Source organism: Oncorhynchus mykiss, chromosome 32, assembly GCF_013265735.2.
Source record: "Oncorhynchus mykiss isolate Arlee chromosome 32, USDA_OmykA_1.1, whole genome shotgun sequence".
Taxonomy (NCBI): domain Eukaryota; kingdom Metazoa; phylum Chordata; class Actinopteri; order Salmoniformes; family Salmonidae; genus Oncorhynchus; species Oncorhynchus mykiss.
In genome coordinates, this window is record NC_050572.1 from 37,880,351 (window position 1) to 37,899,390 (window position 19,040).

Here is a 19,040-nt window from a genome sequence, read left to right on the forward strand (position 1 = left end):
ATAAAGTGAGAGTTTGAGTGAACAATCCCCTTTAAGACTGTATCCAGGTAGACACTATACTGTATCTGTGGAATCGGGAGTGTAGTGTTGCATTCTGAATGACCTTTTATGTTTTCATAGGTCTATTTTCTCTGTACAGTTTCAATTTATTGTATGCTTTACTTGGTATGCTAATAGCACACTGGCCTTTGTCAGAGTCTATTTATTAGCTAATCTGAGAAGTTTACTGGACTGTAATCTTAAAAATTCTGCCTGGATGTAGATCTCTTTCCATTGATGGTCGTTTAATTTTAGATCAACATAAGTTCACTTTCCTAGATGAGGTTTATTCAACATTGTGCACCATCAAATTGAAAATATTGGCACTTACAAATGTTAGTTTAAAATAGGTTGTTAGACAAGATATGGTTTATAAAAAAAGAGATTTAGGTCTGCCCAAACACCTGTTTCTCTCTGCATATGTTGTCCAAGAAATGATGACAGTTTGTCACACACAGACACAGCAGCAGTATGTGCAATCTAATTCTATTGGCTAACAGCCATTTTCTGAGACTTCCTCACTTTTCATACACAATTTCCTAAGAGCCAAGCAACATATTCAAAGGATGGGGAGGTAGCTTGTCCAAGTAACCATTTCAAGGATTCTTAATAATACATTTTTATTTATAATACATTCCCTTTATTATTCCTCCTGTAGGGCCCCCGTGCTGCACTAATCAGGAACACAGAGTTTATCAGGTCAGTCATATGCACCTCCCAAACTAATCTCTACAGTTTATAATATCCATATCTACAGTATACTCGTTCAAACAAATGTGACCCATTCAGGGGCTGGCGAACAAAATAAGTTTCATGTAACCACTATTCTAATGCATTTGATTCCTCTTGCCCTCGGTGACGGTGGCGTCACAGGTAAATGTTGATCTGACTTGAGAACACAGGAGAAATGTTCGGCACCAATTTCTCCCGTTCTGATTCAATAGCATAGATAGTCACATTGCCAGGGAAGTAGATTACATTACACACACAACCTGCAGTCTGTAATGTACTGCAACTGGATGGAGAACCGATTTCATAGTGTGCGTTGTGCATTTATACAGAGACATCATCATCGTCTAATAGATACAGTCAGAATACAGGTAGCTACTATTAGTTGTTGCATGCATTTGATATGTATAAAAAAAAAAACAGCAACGTTTGATCGTATAGTAAAGTTGTAAAGTCAAACTCCTGTCTACAGTAACGTTTGTTGTCGGTATTACGCACAAAGCCCATTTCCACAATAGCACATCACAGTGTTAAGGAATGTCAGGGAAGTACACTGTTGGAGTACAAACATGCTAGTTATAGAACACCACTTTCTGTAGTTTGGTTCGAAAACCCCACAGCAACGTTTGACCTTTTGGAAGTCTTGGAAGATGCAGAGGGAGGGACTGTGCTACGGGATGGTTCCCTTACCCCGAGGATAACCTCAAACTGGGTTTAATTGCAATGGAAAACTAGGATGGACATTATACAGGTCTACAGCTGAAACACAAAAGCTGGTGGCACTCAATTAAAAGGCCAGACATTGGAGTAATTGTTGTTTGGACACCCTATTAAGTCAGAATTAAGTCAAATTAATTCCCTTCTGCCAAAGGGAATAAGCGATAGTTCACTCCAACATTTAAGTTGAGGTCAGACGTGGGCTAATGTCAAGAAGTCCAGGCCGTCTACTGTGTAGATCCAGCTCTGTACCTCAACTCCAAATGAATTGGAAATGAATTGGAAAGACAGGCACCCTCTAAAAATTATTAAGTTAGACGGTGCCTATCCTTTCCATTCATTGGAGTTGGTCTCATCTCGACATTAGACCACTTTTGAGGTTTGAAAATGTCTTACATATTTTGATTTTGGAGTGAACTAAACCGTATCACTTTACAGGCAGCTGAGAAGGTCACTAGGATTTTTTCGGGCCACTTTAGCAGTTTGACTTCACATTGCATTGACAGAGCCTTGCTGTGGTTACAGTGGATACCAGGCAGGATCAACATATTTGTGTACTTTGGTTTGACTTACTTGGGTTTAGACCTTGTTAGGAACTTTCTTTTAGACATTTGCTATAAAAAGGCAGGCAAGGCCAAATCTCCTCAGAATCCACAAAACATGTGTGAGGGTCAGTAACTCAATATATTTGGCTATAAACATGACACAACAGAAGTTCAAGGCCATGAAGTGTATTCTCTGAGCCACGTCATGTGTGATGCTGTAGTAAGCGATGAGAAAATCTATGTGTTTGCAGTATTTGCGCATGTCTAGCAGTAGCAGCATTTGTGAGACTTATCACTTCGGGTTCACGCATCACCTTGAGCATGCGATGACGCAATGTTGGTGTGGAAGTCTAGGATAGGTGAGCAAAATGTACGCTTTTGTGATCTGAAGCGGAGAATGCAAGCATGTTGCTGAGGATGTCGAAGTGTTTCAAACGATAAATCACTCTATGTTCCTTACATGGTATGTTTTGACAGTGCTTTCCCTTCCAAAGTTGCCCTGGCTGCCATTCACCCGAGAAATGCCATTGTTTGTCACAGATAGTAGGCTACAGGTTGCATTACTAGTTTCTTTCTAGATCACTTAATGAGTTGTGCCTTCCGACAGGTTGTCATTCGTCCTTCCTGGCTCGGTCGTTGGGGGCCGCCCTCTGAAGCACCACGAGGCCAGAGAACGTGAGGGAGATTCCCACCCACCACAACGCAATCTGGGTCTCCCCAAAGATAAGCTGCCCCAAAAAGGCCTGTGGCACAATACAGGCATTTCAATTTAGTGCACCATATATTACACTTCTCATACATTACACTTCTCTGACAACACTTAAAAAGGAAAATCTGTGTTACGCTTATTAATTCAAACCATACACTTGTAGGCTATTAGGCCTATACATTATTTACAAGTAATTGTAAGTGTCTTTTCCACAGGGAAACATGTACTTACGGAAGATACGAAGTTGGAAGCGGTAGTGGTCACAGTGGTTCGGGTGGAGGAGGAAGAGTACCTGAGCGCCTTAGCGAGGAACGTCCACATCACAGCATTACAGGTGAAGAGCAGCCCCCCACAAAGCAGCCTCAGTGGGATGTGTAGCTGAAGCAAACACACACAAACAACATGAATGAAAACAACGTTGTTTTGGACTAGAGTCACATCAAATAGTTGAGCTGCATTCCATGGATTTGGGGCCTATTTTAGTTATTCGTCTTGATATATATATATATATATTTTTCACATGCATTTACCTAACGGCTATACAAATAAATAATATAGCTAATAAATCAACCTTAAAACATGTCACCACGTACCCAACGTCATGAAGGTCATTTCAAGCAGCCCAATTAACAATACGATATTGACATTGAATGGAAAATTGCCCATATGTTATACCAGACTCGCATTTGGCCGCAATAAATACAATGATAGACTACACATATGAAAATATCTTCCTTTAACACAAACATATATGACGTAATACTGCACTAGGTATGTCGTTCAATCACGCGTGTACGACACGAGCTTGACACACAGCACGCGCCTGTCCAGCAGAGAGAGATGCTGATGCTGAGCGCAAGAGCTGGAATCTGGACCCCTAAACTCATCACTGGAAAACCCAAACTTCCCTACTCGCGGACGAATTGCTTTGCTAACAAATTGACATCTACATTATTCAGAAGCCACCCAAATCCCATCACGTTAATAATTCAGGCACTTAAACGGCGGCGATTCCTCACCCAGTCACAAGCGGTAGTTTCGCCAGGTTGTCTAAATTTCCGCTGCTCTCCCCATGTTCGTAGCCCCGTTTCACATACACCTTTTAGGTAATCGGCTCCAAGTGACAGCTTTGCAGATGAAGATGCGACAGCCCCGAGAAACCCCGCCAGAAGCGCATAGAAAACGCCGGGGAACAACATATTGACAACCGTGGCACATATTTCTCTAATCCATCACATTTCTACAGCGGTATTGAGCTGAGTGAGAGTGCGGGCAGAATCTGTAGGCTACTTCCTACCAACAACTGTCCCGAGGCAGCCACACCAATCAAAATACTTTGTCAGCGGGTAGGTGCACGACGTGGTTGGACAAAATAACTCCACAGCTGTGTAGCATTGTGGGATGAGTAGTTTATTCAGCGGCATCACGTGTTTGGGAATTCTGTTGATATTGGATAAGAATGTATTTCTTTTAGGACTCTTTAGGTCTGTGAGTGAGGTCTCATCCATCAAATGCCCCCCAATTAATCCTAATATAAATCAAATCAAATTGTATTAGTCACATGCACCTTACAGTGAAATGCTTACTTACGAGCCCATAACCAATAATGCAGTTTTAAAAAATATGGATAAGAATAAGAAATAAAAGGGTGGCTGGAGTCTTTGACCATTTTTAGGATGGTATAGAGGTCCTGGATGGCTGGAAGCTTGGCCCCAGTGATGTACTGGGCCGTTCGCACTACCCTCTGTAATGCCTTGTGGTCGGAGGCCGAGCAGTTGCCATACCAGGCAGTGATGCAACCAGTCAGGATGCTCTCGGTGGTGCAGCTGTAGAACATTTTGAGGATCTGAGGACCCATGCCAAATCTTTTCAGTCTCTTGAGGGGGAAGAGGTTTTGTCGTGCCCTCTTCACAACTGTCTTGGTGTGCTTGGACCATGTTCGTTTGTTGGTGATGTGGACACCAAGGAACTTGAAGCTCTCAACCTGCTCCACTAGAGCCCCGTCCATGAGAATGGGGGTGTGCTCGGTCCTCTTTTTCCACAATCATCTCCTTTGTCTTGATCACGTTGAGGGGGAGGTTGTTGTCCTGGCACCACACGGCCAGGTCTCTGACCTCCTCCCTATAGACTGTTTTGTCGTTGTCGGTGATCAGGCCTACCACTGTTGTGTCATCGGCAAACTTAATGATGGTGTTTGAGTTGTCCCTGGCCGTGCAGTCATGAGTGAACAGGGAGTACAGGAGGGGACTGAGCACGCACCCATGAAGGGCCCCTGTGTTGAGGATCAGCGTTGCGGATGTGTTGTCACCTACCCTTACCACCTGGGGGCGGCCCGTCAGAAAGTCCAGGATCCAGTTGCAGAGGGAGGTGTTTAGTCCCTAGCTTATTGATGAGCTTTGAAGGCACTATGTTGTTGAACGCTGAGGCGTTTAATATACCTTTAATTAGTGTGATTAATATTCAGAATATTAAATCAAATTAAAAGGCAGACATTCTATTTTAATCACAAAAATAATCATACATTAGGCCAGGAGTGGGCAACTCCAGTCCTCCAGAGCCTGATTGGTGTCACACTTTTTCTCCATCCCTAGCAAACACAGCTGATTAATCAAATTGCATTCTAAACTGAAGATCATGATTAGTTGATTATAGGAGTCAGGTGTGTTAGCTGGGGCAAAACTGTGACACCACACTGGCCGTCGAGCAGTGGCGGATTTAGGCATAGGTGACATGGGCAGCCGCCCAGGGCGGCACGGGGCACCCACACAAAAAAAATCAGAATGGTGACATTTGCGCGATTGGTTTTCTATCGCTCATTTGCACGTCACGTCAATGATATCATGTCACCGTGTGGGACTGTGGGTCAATTAACCTTGTCGGAGTGGGCGCCCTGATTCTAGTTTGTGAGCTGGGCAGGTCACTGCCTGGGAAGGTCTCCCACTCAGAAGTACGAGTTGGGGAGGGGAGCGGGGGTAGGTTGATCTCAGGTCTCCCCACTGGAAGCCCGAGGTTGTTGGAGCAGGGGAATCTATCAAATAGTTCACCTGTAACTTTGTACAATATTAATGCAATTAGTAAAGTCAGTCACACTATAAAATGCTACTGAATATACAATTCATTCATAATACTGTGAATATATAGTTTCACAGACATATTGCTGAATTTTTTTCTGGTTTGTGCGAAATCGTTAAGAATAATATAAAACCACTCTGTACACCACCGAGGTGAATTGGTTTAGTCTTGACTCTTGGTTGACAGTGTTGGGGGATGGGTAATGTATTGATGCTCGAGTGACAAAACAACCCAAATTTGTTTCTATTTGTCTTTGTTACTTCTTTTTGATATTTATGAGTCTTATTTTTGTATATATTTGTATATTTATATCGTTTTAAATGTTATGATTATTTATTTGTGTGGTTCCAAATGTCTGAATAAAAATGACAGTTAGTGCAGAATGATGGGGGGGGGGGGGGGGGGGGGGGCGCTGAAGGTGGGGTTCGCCCAGGGAGCCCTACAAGCTAGAACCTCCACTGCCCTCGAGGACTGGAATTGCCCACCCCTGCATTAGGCAATAGGCAGGTTAGCCTTACAGCCTACTACTTTCTTAATCTACTCGATTTTAATGTTGGGTGGAGTGGAGGATCAATGCTAATGTAATGTCTTTGAGTGGGGCAAGGCAGGGCTACTCTCAGTAAATCAGCCCAGTAGCCTATATTGCATGCACGCACACACTCACTCACTCACTCACTCACTCACTCACTCACTCACTCACTCACTCACTCAGCCCAATCCTGATCCAGACAGTGGGGCCCTCAGAATAAATGTCCCCTTCAGCATACTGATGACATGGATCATAGAGGTTCATTACCTAAAAACTCCACCTGATTCCGTCCCAAATGGCACCCTATTCCTAATATAGTGCACTTCTTTTTACCAGATCCTTATAGGCTCTGGTCAAAATAAGTGTACCCCATAGGAATAGGGTGCCGTTTAGGACTCAACAAGTGGAGGGGAGAGTGACGCCACTTAGTTCAGCCACATCGCTGCCCTTCAGATTGATGGAGCTGGGACAAGACATGAAATCCTCATTATGTGCAGACAGAAAGGGAATAAAGTGACCGCTCTTCCCATTTCTTATCTATTATCAAAGAAGAATCTTATCTGTATTACAGACTTGAGACTGTATGAGATCGATCTAAGATACCCCATCTGAAACATTGATTTATTTAATTTTTTATTTAACTAGACAAGTCAGATAAGAACAAATTCTTATTTACAATGACGACCTACCCCGGCCAAACCCGGACAACGCTGGGCCAATTTTGTGCCACCCTATGGGACTCCCAATCACGGCCGGATGTGATACAGCCTGGAATCGAACCAGGGTGTCTGTGGTGACGCCTCAAGCACTGAAATGCAGTGCCTTTGACCTCTGCGCCACTTGGGAGCCCAAACATGAACCTAACAATACTATAAATGTGTTCCAAGTACCATCAGAATAACACTGGGCCACTGTTTTTCTCAGCTGTGTCAAGTAGTTTACTTTTGTGTGGATTTTTGCACAGTGCCTATTTAATTAATAATTCTAAGGTCACAAATTGTTAAAGACTCAAGCTGAAACAAACCTTATCCATCCATTCCCATTATTCAACTGATCCTACCTCTGGCCAGTAGATGTCTCTAATGTTCTTCAAGCAACAGCATGTCTACAGAAATCAAGCAGTTAATGAGTTTTGAATGCAGACATCTTCCTCGAATGTATGCAAGTAAGCATGTAAACCCAGAATATGTGATGCACTTCAGAAGTGACTGCTTGGATAAACTGAAAAACACACAGAAAATATTTCTGGAACCATTATAAAATGGACTGTTGTTATTATCAGTCATGTATCATTAAAAATATGACCTCAAATAAATGCGATTATAAACTACTGGTGGTTTGATTACTTCAGGTATTTTACCTCAAATATTTCTCTATTTTACCTGTAATGTCTATTATCTCACCATTATGTTATTCGTAGCTAGTCACGTCAAAGCTCTCCTCTCATTAGGCCATTTGTCTACCGTTCATTCTCCATCATCATGTCTCACTGGGGCCTCTTGACAGAGACAAGTCTCACCAGCCAGTCATTAGCAGGTCATCATCGCCACCCTCAGAAAATAATACATTTTAAATCAAGGGGCCAATTAAATGTCATCTTCACATTTGAAGGTGCATGCTTGTGGAGAGTGTACGGCTGTGTACCAAATGGCACCTTATATATGGACCCTGTTCAAATGTAGTGGACTATACACTGAGTGTACAAAACATTAGGAACACCTGCTCTTTCCATGGCCAGTGGAATCCAGGTGAAAAGTATGATCCCTTGTTGATCTCACCTGCTAAATCCACTTCAATCAGTGTAGATAAAGGTGGAGGAGATAGGTTAAAGAAGGATTTTTAAGCCTCGAGACAATTGAGACATGGATTGTGTGCCATTCAGAGGGTGAATGGGCAAGACAAAATATTGAAGTGCCTTTGAACAGGGTATGGTAGTAGGTGCCAGGTGCACCGGTTTGAGCATGTCAAGAACTGCAACAGTTTTCCGTGTGTCTCAAGAATGGTCCACCACCCAAAGGACATCCAGACATCTTGACACAACTGTGGAAAGCATTGGAGTCAACATGGGCCAGCATCCCTGTGGAACGCTTTCGACAACTTGTAGAGTCCATGTTCTGAAGGCAAAAGGGAGTTTAATTCAATATTAGGAACGTGTTCCTAATGTTTTGTACACTCAGTGTATAGGTTATAGGGTGCCATTTTGGACACAGATTATGACTCACTGAGGTGTCGAGAGGAAGCTCTAATTGGGAACCTGTTCTTGTTCATTGGGAGATAAGAGTCCACAGAGAACAAACTAACACTCACAACTGAGGACCTGTCATGGAGCTTCCTATCGATATCCATTAGCTGAAAAGGCATCCATGTTTTCCATTTACAATCCTAACTTTACAGGACATGCTAACTAGACTGACTTCAAGGTGAAGGGACCAAGATCATTCGTAAGCTACAACTTTGACCTTAACCTTTGCCTCAGTATAGGGGGCCAATTTAAATTACATAATACATGAGGCAATCTTTTATTTTCTTATTTTTTTGGGGGGGGGGGGGGGTAGATCAGCTTTAATATTACCGATAGATTGTAGCTTCCTTCAAATCAAATTTTATTTGTCACATACACGGTTGGTTAGCAGATGTTTATGTGAGTGTAGCGAAATGCTTGTGCTTCTAGTTCCGACAGTGCAGTAATATCTAACAAGTAATCTAACAATTCCACAACAACTACTTAATACACACAAATATAAAGGGATGGAATAATAAGGGATGGAATGCAACTTTTCAGGGAAGTCAGGAACCAATACACACAGTCAGTTAGGAAAGCAAAGGCTAGCTTTTTCAAACAAAAATTTGCATCCTTGCAGCACTAATTCCAAAATGTTTTGGGACACTGTAAAGTCCATGGATAATAAGAGTGCCCCCTCCCAGCTGCCCACTGTTCTGAGAATAGGAAACACTGTCACCACTGATAAATCCATGATAATAGAGAATTTCAATAAGCATTTCTCTATGGCTGGCCATGCTTTCAACCTAACCAGACCAGGTTCATCCTGCCCTGCCTTTCTAAAGTCTTCGAAAGCAAAGTAAACAAACAGATCACTAACCATTTCGAATCCAACCGTACCTTCTTCGCAATGCAATCTGGTTTCCGAGCTGGTCATGGGTGCACCTCAGCCACGCTCAAGGTCCTAAACGATATCATAACTACCATTGATAAAAGACAGTACTGTGCAGCCGTCGTCATTGACCTGGCCAAGGCTTTCGACTCTGTCAATCATTGTATTCTTATCGGCAGACTCAACAGCCTTGGTTTCTCTAATGACTGCCTCGCCTGGTTCATTAACTACTCAGATAGAGTTCAGTGTGTCAAATCGGAGGGCCTGTTGTCCGGACCTCTGGCAGTCTCTATGGGGGTTTCACAGGGTTCAATTCTCAGGCCGACTCTTTTCTCTGTATACATCAATGATGTCGCTCTTGCTGCGGGTGATTCTTTGATCCACCTCTACGCAGACGACACCATTCTGTATACATCTGGCCCTTCTTTGGACACTGTGTTAACAAACCTCCAAACGAGCTTCAACGCCATACAACACTCCTTCCATGGCCTCCAACTGCTCTTAAATGCAAGTAAAATTAAATGCATGCTCTTCAACCACCCGCCAGCCTGCACCCGCCAGCCCGACTAGCATCACTACTCTGGACGGTTCTGACTTAGAATATGTGGACAACTATAAATACTTCGATGTCTGGCTAGACTGTAAACACTCCTTCTAGACTCACATTGGAGCATCTCCAATCCAAATTTAAATCTAGAATCGGCTTCCTATTTCACCACAAAGCATCCTTCACTCATGCTGCCAAACATACCATCGTAAAACTGACTATCCTACGATCCTTGACTTCGGTGATGTCATTTACAAAATAACCTCCAACACTCTACTCAGCAAATTGGATGCAGTCTTTTCTAGGTAAAGCTCCGTCTTATCTCAGCTCACTGGTCACCATAGCAACACCCACCTGTAGCACGCGCTCCAGCAGGTATATTTCACTGGTCATCCCCAAAGCCAATACCTCCTTTGGCTGCCTTTCCTTCCAGTTCTCTGCTGCCAATGACTGGAATGAAGTTGGAGACTTACATGTCCCTCACTAACTTTAAGCGTTAGCTGTCAGAGCAGCTTACCGATCACTACAACGGTACACAGCCCATCTGTAAATAGCCCATCCAACCAACTACCTACCTCATCCCCATATTTGTTTTTGTTTTTCTGCTCTTTTGTACACCAGTATTTCTACTTGCACATCTGCATCTGCACATCCATCACTCCAGTGTAAATTGCTCAATTGTAATTACTTCGCCACTATTGGCCTATGTCGTGGAAATTTCCTCTATTTACCAAATCATGGGAGCAAACCACACACACAAGTCAGAGTTAGTTATCAAAGTCCATCTTTAATTATATGAGCTCTATCACAACCCTGTGACTCTCAGATCGATTCAGTGTCTAACCATGAATTCTCTGAGAGGCCCCTTACAATACAACCGAGTTCCTTTAATAGCAAAGACACACATAGTCAGACAGCATAGACATAACTCATCGTTCAGCTTTGTCTCCTTTCCCAAACCCGTGAAACCATAAACCAAATCCTCCATATCAACAGGCATATATCAAATTGTCATTTATATACAACCCACTCTAAATACAAACTCCTGGACAAACTCACGGAGAGGAGGGTGAGGCTATAGTTTAAGATAGAAACAACAATGCAACCCTTCTTTCCCCACTAGAAAAGGTAGGGAGTAAAAGATATGTTTACACATGATGACACTTTGACCTCTCCCCTCTCAGCGGCCCAGGCAACTTAGTTTTGACATAGAACAGATAACTGCAACCTCACCACAGAATTACACAAAAATACCATTCTGATGAGAATTAACTTACACCCATTTGATAAATATAAAACATCTAACATATGTTACCAACAAATTCTGAATCTTCCCTAACACCTATTTATTGCCTTACCTCCTTACTTCATTTGCACACACTGTATACAGATTTTTCTATTGTGTTATTGACTGTACGTTTGTTTATCCCATGTGTAACTCTGTGTTTTTATTTTTGTCGCACTGATTTGCTTTATCTTGGCCAGGTCGCAGTTGTAAATGAGAACTTGTTCTCAACTGGCCTACCTGGTTAAATAAAGGTGAACAAAATAAAAATGTATGTAAAATATGTACATATAAATATATGGATGAGTGATGACCGGGCGGCATAGGCAAGATACAATAGATGGTATAAGATACAGTATACACATATGAAATGAGTAATGTAAGATATGTAAACATTATTAAAGAGGCATTGTTTAAAGTGACTAGTCAATGTAATTGTCGGTCTAATTTCCAATCTAAATGGGGTGATCTTAAAAGATGAGATAATTTGATAAGGTGAAAAAGAGGCAGACTTAAGATGAGTAGAGATTCAGTTGAAAATGCCCTCTACATTTTTTTTTTAACATGTATTCTAATTTTCTCCAGATGTGAGTTATCTCTGCCAAAGAGACCATACAAAGACAGAGCGGGTCTCCCGAGTGGCGCAGCGGTCTAAGGCACTGCATCGCAGTGCTAGAGGCGTTACTACCCGGGTTCGATTCCAGGCTGTCGCAGCCGACCGCGACCGGTAGACTGACTTTGGGACTGACTTTGGGAAACCGTGATCTAGAGTACCATGTGACAATAGAGTACATCCCAATACTGCCCATTCTGTCTTGATATACCCCAAAATGCTGACATGTATAACCTTTGACCTCCCAGCATGGGCCCTTGAAGATAGCATTACCATTCCTATCGTTTCATACCTTCATTTGTTTATACCTTATTAAATGTCCTTCGTTTTCAAAGATTGTCCCCTGGTAATAAAATGTCATACCCTCATTCCTGTTGGCCCAACTAACCACATATTGGTCATAACATTAATGCCAGGGATAACCACATTTAGCCAGCTACCTCCGATAAGTGGTTATCGTACCAAAATATAACCCACAGACATGGACCTTCATGAAAATCTTAATAGACTTTGCCACCCCAAAGTGGAAAAATATGGGATATTTGGCCCTCTACCCATGGACTATATGGGCCATTCTAGAGTAGCATCTACTGTCTGAATGTTCCATTTCAGGGACTGCCAGTTCTCAAAGTTTGTTGGCAAGGTCTGTGCTTGTAAAGGAGTTATATGGTGCCTGACACGGGCAGCAACTGAGACAACCTCAAGGTCTCTGTTGGTTTGCAAACCTGCAGTGATAACCGAAGTGCCGTGTAAGTACTCTTCATTGTACAGTCATTTCTTACAAGCATCAATGTATGTTCTGTACACAACAGCCAAATAGAAAAGGAACAAGGATAAGATGTATATAAGGCTCAGTAAGAGTTACGTACATATCCAGGAAGGTGGCTGAAATTGAACAGAATCCCAGTCAATGTGATCCCATTTCAGACACCTTGTCTGATGCTATCCCTGTCCTTGTCTGGCGACTTGAGGAATCTCTCTCTCTCTCTATTCAATTCATTGGCATGGGAAACATGTGTTTACATTGCCAAAGCAAGTGAAATAGATAATAAACCAAAGTGAAATTAACAATAAAAATGAACTGTAAACATTACACTCAAAAGTTCCAATGGAATAGAGTCATTCCAAATGTCATATTATGTGTATATATAGTGTTGTAACGATGTGCAAATAGTTAAAGTACAAAAGGGAAAATAAATGAACATAAATATGGGTTGTATTTACAATGGTGCTTGTTCTTCATTGGGTGCCCTTTTCTTGTGGCAACAGGTCACAGATCTTGCTGCTGACTGCACACTGTGCTATTTCACAAATAGATAGGTGTGTTCATCAAATATTGGATTTGTTTTCAAGTTCTTTGTGGGTCTGTGTATTCTGAGGGAAGTATTTATCTCTAATATGGTCATACATTTGGCAGGAATTTAGGAAGTGCAGCTCAGTTTCCACCTCATTTTGTGGGCAGTGTGCACATAGCCTGTCTTCTCTTGAGAGCCAGGTCTGCCTACGGTGGCTTTTTCAATAGCAATGCTATGCTCACTGAGTCTGTACATAGTCAAAGCTTTCCTTAAGTTTGGGTCAGTCACAGTGGTCAGGTATTCTGCCACTGTGTACTCTCTGTTTAGGGCCAAATAGCATTCTAGTTTGCTCTGAGTTCTTTTGTTAATTCTTTCCAATGTGTCAAGGAATTATCTTTTTGTTTTCTCATGATTTGGTTGGGTCTTATTGTGTTGCTGTCCAGAGGCTCTGTGGGGTCTGTTTGTGTCTGTGAACAGAGCCTCAGGATCAGCTTGCTTAGGGGACTCTTCTCCAGGTTCATCTCTCTCTCTTTTACGTCTACTCCCGCTATCCAGCTCCGACGTGCGACGTCACCGGTCTACTAACCACCGGTCCTGGCAACCCAGCTTTACTCACACCTGGCAACCATCATTACGCACACCTGCGCCCTATCATCAGTCACACCAGGACTTCCTTACTACCTTCATTACTTACCATTTATCTAGCACTCTGTTTTGTCAGTCATCAGGTAATATTGTTTGTGTTTCCATGTCAGACGCTTCTCTTGTTTTGTATCGTTCCATATTCGTTATCATTAAACTTACTAACTGCACCTGCTTCCTGACTCCCTGCGTCTACGTTACACTCTCTCTCTCTCTCTCTCTCTCTCTCTCTCTCTCTCTCATATCTTTGGGGGAGTAGAACATGAAATCCAGACAACAGTTAGCGTAATATTGGGATTTAATCTTTACGTAGTCATAATCACTTTCATTTTAATGTAGCAAATGGATGGTAAGTGTCAATTTGTTATTCTCTGGGTTATGCAGCCCCCTGAAAGACATGACATCTGGTCATGTGAGGCCTGCCGAAGATTGTGGATGTTTGCTCTACACATGCATTATTCACAAAGCCCACCACAGTCCACAGTAAGTACTCTATGGACTAGAAGGGGCTACTGACCCTGCATACTGACAAGGTGTGTGTGCATTTGTGTATGCATGCCTACACGGGTGAAGGGTGAAACCATGAATATACATTACGACTGCTAGCAGAGGAATGAAGGGTTTTATGAATGCAGGGGATGAACAGAAAGACTGAGTAATTAATGTACCCAGTCCTCTTGTGTCAAGAACCCATGGTAAATCAAAGGTATGAAGGCCAGCATGCCACTGCATCTTCCACAGGGAGACTGGAACTACGTTCCAAATGGAATCCTATTCCCTATATAGTGCACTACTTTTGACCAGGGCCATGGGGCTCTGGTCAAAAGTAGTGCACGATATAGTGAATCAGATACCATTTGGGACACAGATGTATGTTTATGCTCTGTAAATCAACAATAGGCCTAAACCAATTACTGAATATCTATGAGATCATACCCCCCCCCCCCCCCCCCCCCCCCCACACACACACACACACCATGGGGTGTGTTCATGCCTAAATCTTCCAACATCAAGATGACAGGACTTGTTTGATTATATGGAGTCTGTGGGCTGGTTGAAGGCCAGAATCCCGGAGTCGCTTCTTCACTGTTGATGTTGAGACTGGTGTTTTGCGGTACTATTTAATGAAGCTGCCAGTTGAGGACTTGTGAGGCATCTGTTTCTCAAACTAGACACTCTAATGTACTTGTCCTCTTGCTCAGTTGTGCAACGGGGCCTCCCACTCCTCTTTCTATTCTGGTTAGAGACAGTTTGCGCTGTTCTGTGAAGGGAGTAGTACACAGCGCTGTATGAGATCTTCAGTTTCTTGGCAATTTCTCTCATGAAATAGCCTTAATTTCTCAGAACAAGAATAGACCGACGAGTTTCAGAAGAAAGTTATTTGTTTCTGGCCATTTTGAGCCTGTAATCGAACCCACAAATGCTGATACTCCAGATACTCAACTAGTCTAAAGAAGGCCAGTTGTATTGCTTCTTTAAATCAGCACAACAGTTTTCACATAATTGCAAAAGGGTTTTCTAATGATTAATTAGCCTTTTAAAATGATCAACTTGGATTAGCTAACACAACGTGCCATTGGAACACAGGAGTGATGGTTGCTGATAATGGGCCTCTGTACGCCTATGTAGATATTCCATAAAAAATCAGCCGTTTCTAGCTGCAATAGTCATTTACAACATTAACAATGTCTACACTTTATTTCTGATCAATTTTATGTTATTTTAATGGACAAAAAAATGTGCATTTCTTTCAAAGACAAGGACATTTCTAAGTGACCCCAAACTATTGAACCATAGTGTATATTTGACCAATAGTTCTCATCAATTTATTCCTTGAGATCTGTTTACCATTTTTTCCTTATAGGTTCTGAGCTATCAGGTAGAGATTAAATCAACCCTTGACATACCTTTGCAATCAACTTCTTTGGCATTGCATCTTCATTCAGTGCTTTTTAAAAGCTTTAGGTTCATCCAGATTCTGTTGAAGCGATTGAACAAGATTTCTTAGTTGTAAGAACTTAACCCAATTTCTTCTTTGAATTTATTGAATGACAGTACAGAGTCTTCATAGTGTATCATGTTCAAAATTCACAATGCCACTTAAGAACCAGGACTTAGGTGTTGTCATTAAATGCTGGAGGTAATGTGGGGTTGTTCCACACAAGGGTGCCTGGCGTTTTGGGTTTCTTCCATTTCATGAATTGAAGTACATTTTTCCAAGCACAAATTGAATTGAAAATCCATTTGATTGTCATTTTTGTTTTCTTTACAGCCTTGGACCCAAAGTAGTGAATATATTTTGAAATCATAGTGCATCACATTTATGTCTTCAATACTACTCCAAGCACAAGGATAGTCTGCTGTCCATTGTTTAAGTGAACGAGGTTGTGTGGCCCAGAAAGACATTTTCATTTGACGTTGTCCGACACCTCCAGCTTTATAAGGTAAGTGTAAAACATTCAATTTGACTCGGTCTTTCCATTCCAAATAAAGTGGGAGAGTACATCTACAAGAGCTTTGCACACCTGGATTGTACAATATTTACACATTATTCTTTGAAAAATGATTCAAGCCCTGTCAAGTTGGTTGTTGATCATTGCCAGACAGCCATTCTGAAGTCTTGTCATTGATTTTCATGCCAATTTAAGTCAAAACTGTAACTAGGCAACTCAGGAACATTCAATGTCGTCTTGGTTAGCAACTCAAGTGTATGTTTGGACTTATGTTGAAAGATGCATTTGTCTCCCAGTGTCTGTTGGAAGCAGACTGAACCAGGTTTTCCTCTAGGATTTAGCTCTATTCCGAGTCTTTTTATCCTAAATAACTCCCTAGTCCTTGCTGATGACAAGCATATCCATAACATGATGCAGCCACGACCATGTTTGGAAATGTGAAGAGTGGTACTCAGTGATGTATGGTGTTGGATTTGCCCCAAACATAATGCTTTATATTCAGTAGTTAAAGTTAATTTCTTTGCCAAATGTTTTGCAGTTTTACTTTAGTGCCTTATTGCAAACAGGATGCATGTTTTGGAATATTTGTATTCTGTACAAGCTACTTTCTTTTCACTCTGTCATTTAGGTTAGTATTGTGAAGTAACCAGTGCTTATTTTAGCTTGCAAATCTTGGTGGGGCAAAGTGAACCCTTTTTTGTAGATGCATGCCAGCAAAGCCACTACACAACACAACACTACACAATACATTAATTTCACTATAACGGTGACAAATGGTGCCCACAAACTGTTAGGGCCTACAGCAGTCCCAACAGTCCCAACCACTGCTACACCTTGCTATCAACGGAGCCTTGCCTGGCATCGAAACAGTTCATTCAGCCTCATTTAATGCTTTAAAAAAACATAGCTGATATGGCTGACTTGCTTAAAGCAAATGTGGTTTCTACTGATAATTGAGATGTACAAACTATGGCATAAGGGGATGACGAGAGGATAAGAGGCGATCTGTAATTTCAATTAAGAAATTAATGAGCGAGCTAGGACAGACGAAGTTAATATGAATATTTGTCCAGCAATTTTTAAATGTACTGCGACAGAGTTCAGAACATGGGCCATTCTTACAGTATTCTCCCTGTACACCAAGTCAGAACCATAGGATAAATAGAGACAATGATAAGGAGACAATGAAAGCTCTTACAATATTCAATGATGACATTTCTCTAAAACAGGCTATAGGATAAATGTGCACCACCAAGTCAGAACAGTATGTTAAGTTATGAGGTAAAAAGGAACCAAATTATTAAGATGAGGCACATGAGCTACTAACAGCTTACTACACAATGCACACTCAGTATTACTTTCTTAGCTACGGTATACATATCTCCCTGGCATATTACATCATTTATACAGCAGCATACAATGCATTTTTGGACACACCTTGTTGTGCTGTGCTCACTTGAACAGGAAGGTGGCTCGGCAGTCCTTTGTGGGTGAATCTTGCCATCAAACATTGTCATTAAATTAGGTCATTCTCTAGATTTATAGTGCTTTCAAAACAACTGGGATATCGGAAAAAAACAAGGTCATCATGACGTCAGTGATCTTTAGGCCCGAGTTTCCGACTTGGAATTCCTAGTTGGATAACCGTTCAAAACATATTTTCCCAGTCGTAGGTTGTTCCCTATTGTCTTGAACTCACTGAGGTCTGAGATTTCCCAGTTCCGAGTTTCCAGTTGTTGTGGATTGACAGCATGGCCAGAATTGAATGTTTATCCTTTTAAGCTTGGAAAATAGACCCTTAAACCCAGACTTGGACCACACTCCCACTCCATTGAATAGCAGGCTGGTGATTGCTTTGCAATGCTTGCTGTTAGCCACTGATTCCTTCCAAACCACTCATTGTTGAATTTGCGATTTCCAACTTGTTGTGTATTGTTCATGTCCAATGGTCGATGAGCACCGATACGTTTTATTTATCATTTCTCTTCGTCATTTCTCTTCACATGACAAGGATAGAAAAGGATTTGCCTGTAGATTGTCGACTTGATTCATGATGATGACTGCTAGCTAAGATTTTGAAAGTATGATTGTGACATGATCAGTCCAATCAAATATCTACAGTAGATACTGTATCCTTCCCCAGATCTGTGCCTGCACACGATCCTGTCTTGGAGCTCTACGGACAATTCCTTCGACCTCCTGGTTTTGTTTTTGCTCTGACATGCACTATCAACTGTGGGACCTTATATAGACAGGTGTGTGCCTTTCCAAATCATGTCCAATCAATTGAATTTACCACAGGTGGACTCCAGTCAAGTTGTAAAAACATCTCAAGAATGATCAATGGAAACAGGATGCACCTGAGCTCAATTTCGAGTCTCATAGCAAAGGGTCTGAATAGTTATGTAAATAAGGTATTTCTGTTTTTGTTTATTTATATATTAGAAAAAATGTTTAAAAAACTGTTTTTGCTTTGTCATTATGGGGTATTGTGTGTAGATTGATCAGGGGAAACAAATATTTAATCCATTTTAGAATAAGGCTGTAATGTAACAAAATGTGGAAAAAGGGAAGGGGTCTGAATACTTTCCGAATGCACTGTCAATGTATGGTTGAGGGGAGCTTACTGTAGCTACTGTAAAATAAACTTCCAAACTTCTTCCACTAGAGGCACCATCATATTTCTCTCCAAATTATAGCCTAAAACTTTTCTAATTCCTTATGAGTAAATATTACGGTATTCTAGTAGAAG

General features: G+C 41.6%; 1 protein-coding gene across 1 annotated transcript; it reads right to left on the minus strand.

The window, feature by feature from the left end:
• Positions 1 to 645: 645 nt before the first annotated feature.
• On the minus strand, positions 646 to 4,094 carry LOC110517080 (transmembrane protein 42). The gene is made up of 3 exons (XM_036971744.1): positions 3,759 to 4,094; positions 2,971 to 3,117; positions 646 to 2,773 (listed from the first exon to the last, which is right to left on the minus strand). The coding sequence occupies exons 1-3, from the start codon at positions 3,936 to 3,938 to the stop codon at positions 2,642 to 2,644; spliced, it is 459 nt and encodes a 152-aa protein (XP_036827639.1). The 5' UTR covers positions 3,939 to 4,094; the 3' UTR covers positions 646 to 2,641.
• Between the last annotated feature and the right edge of the window lie 14,946 nt (positions 4,095 to 19,040).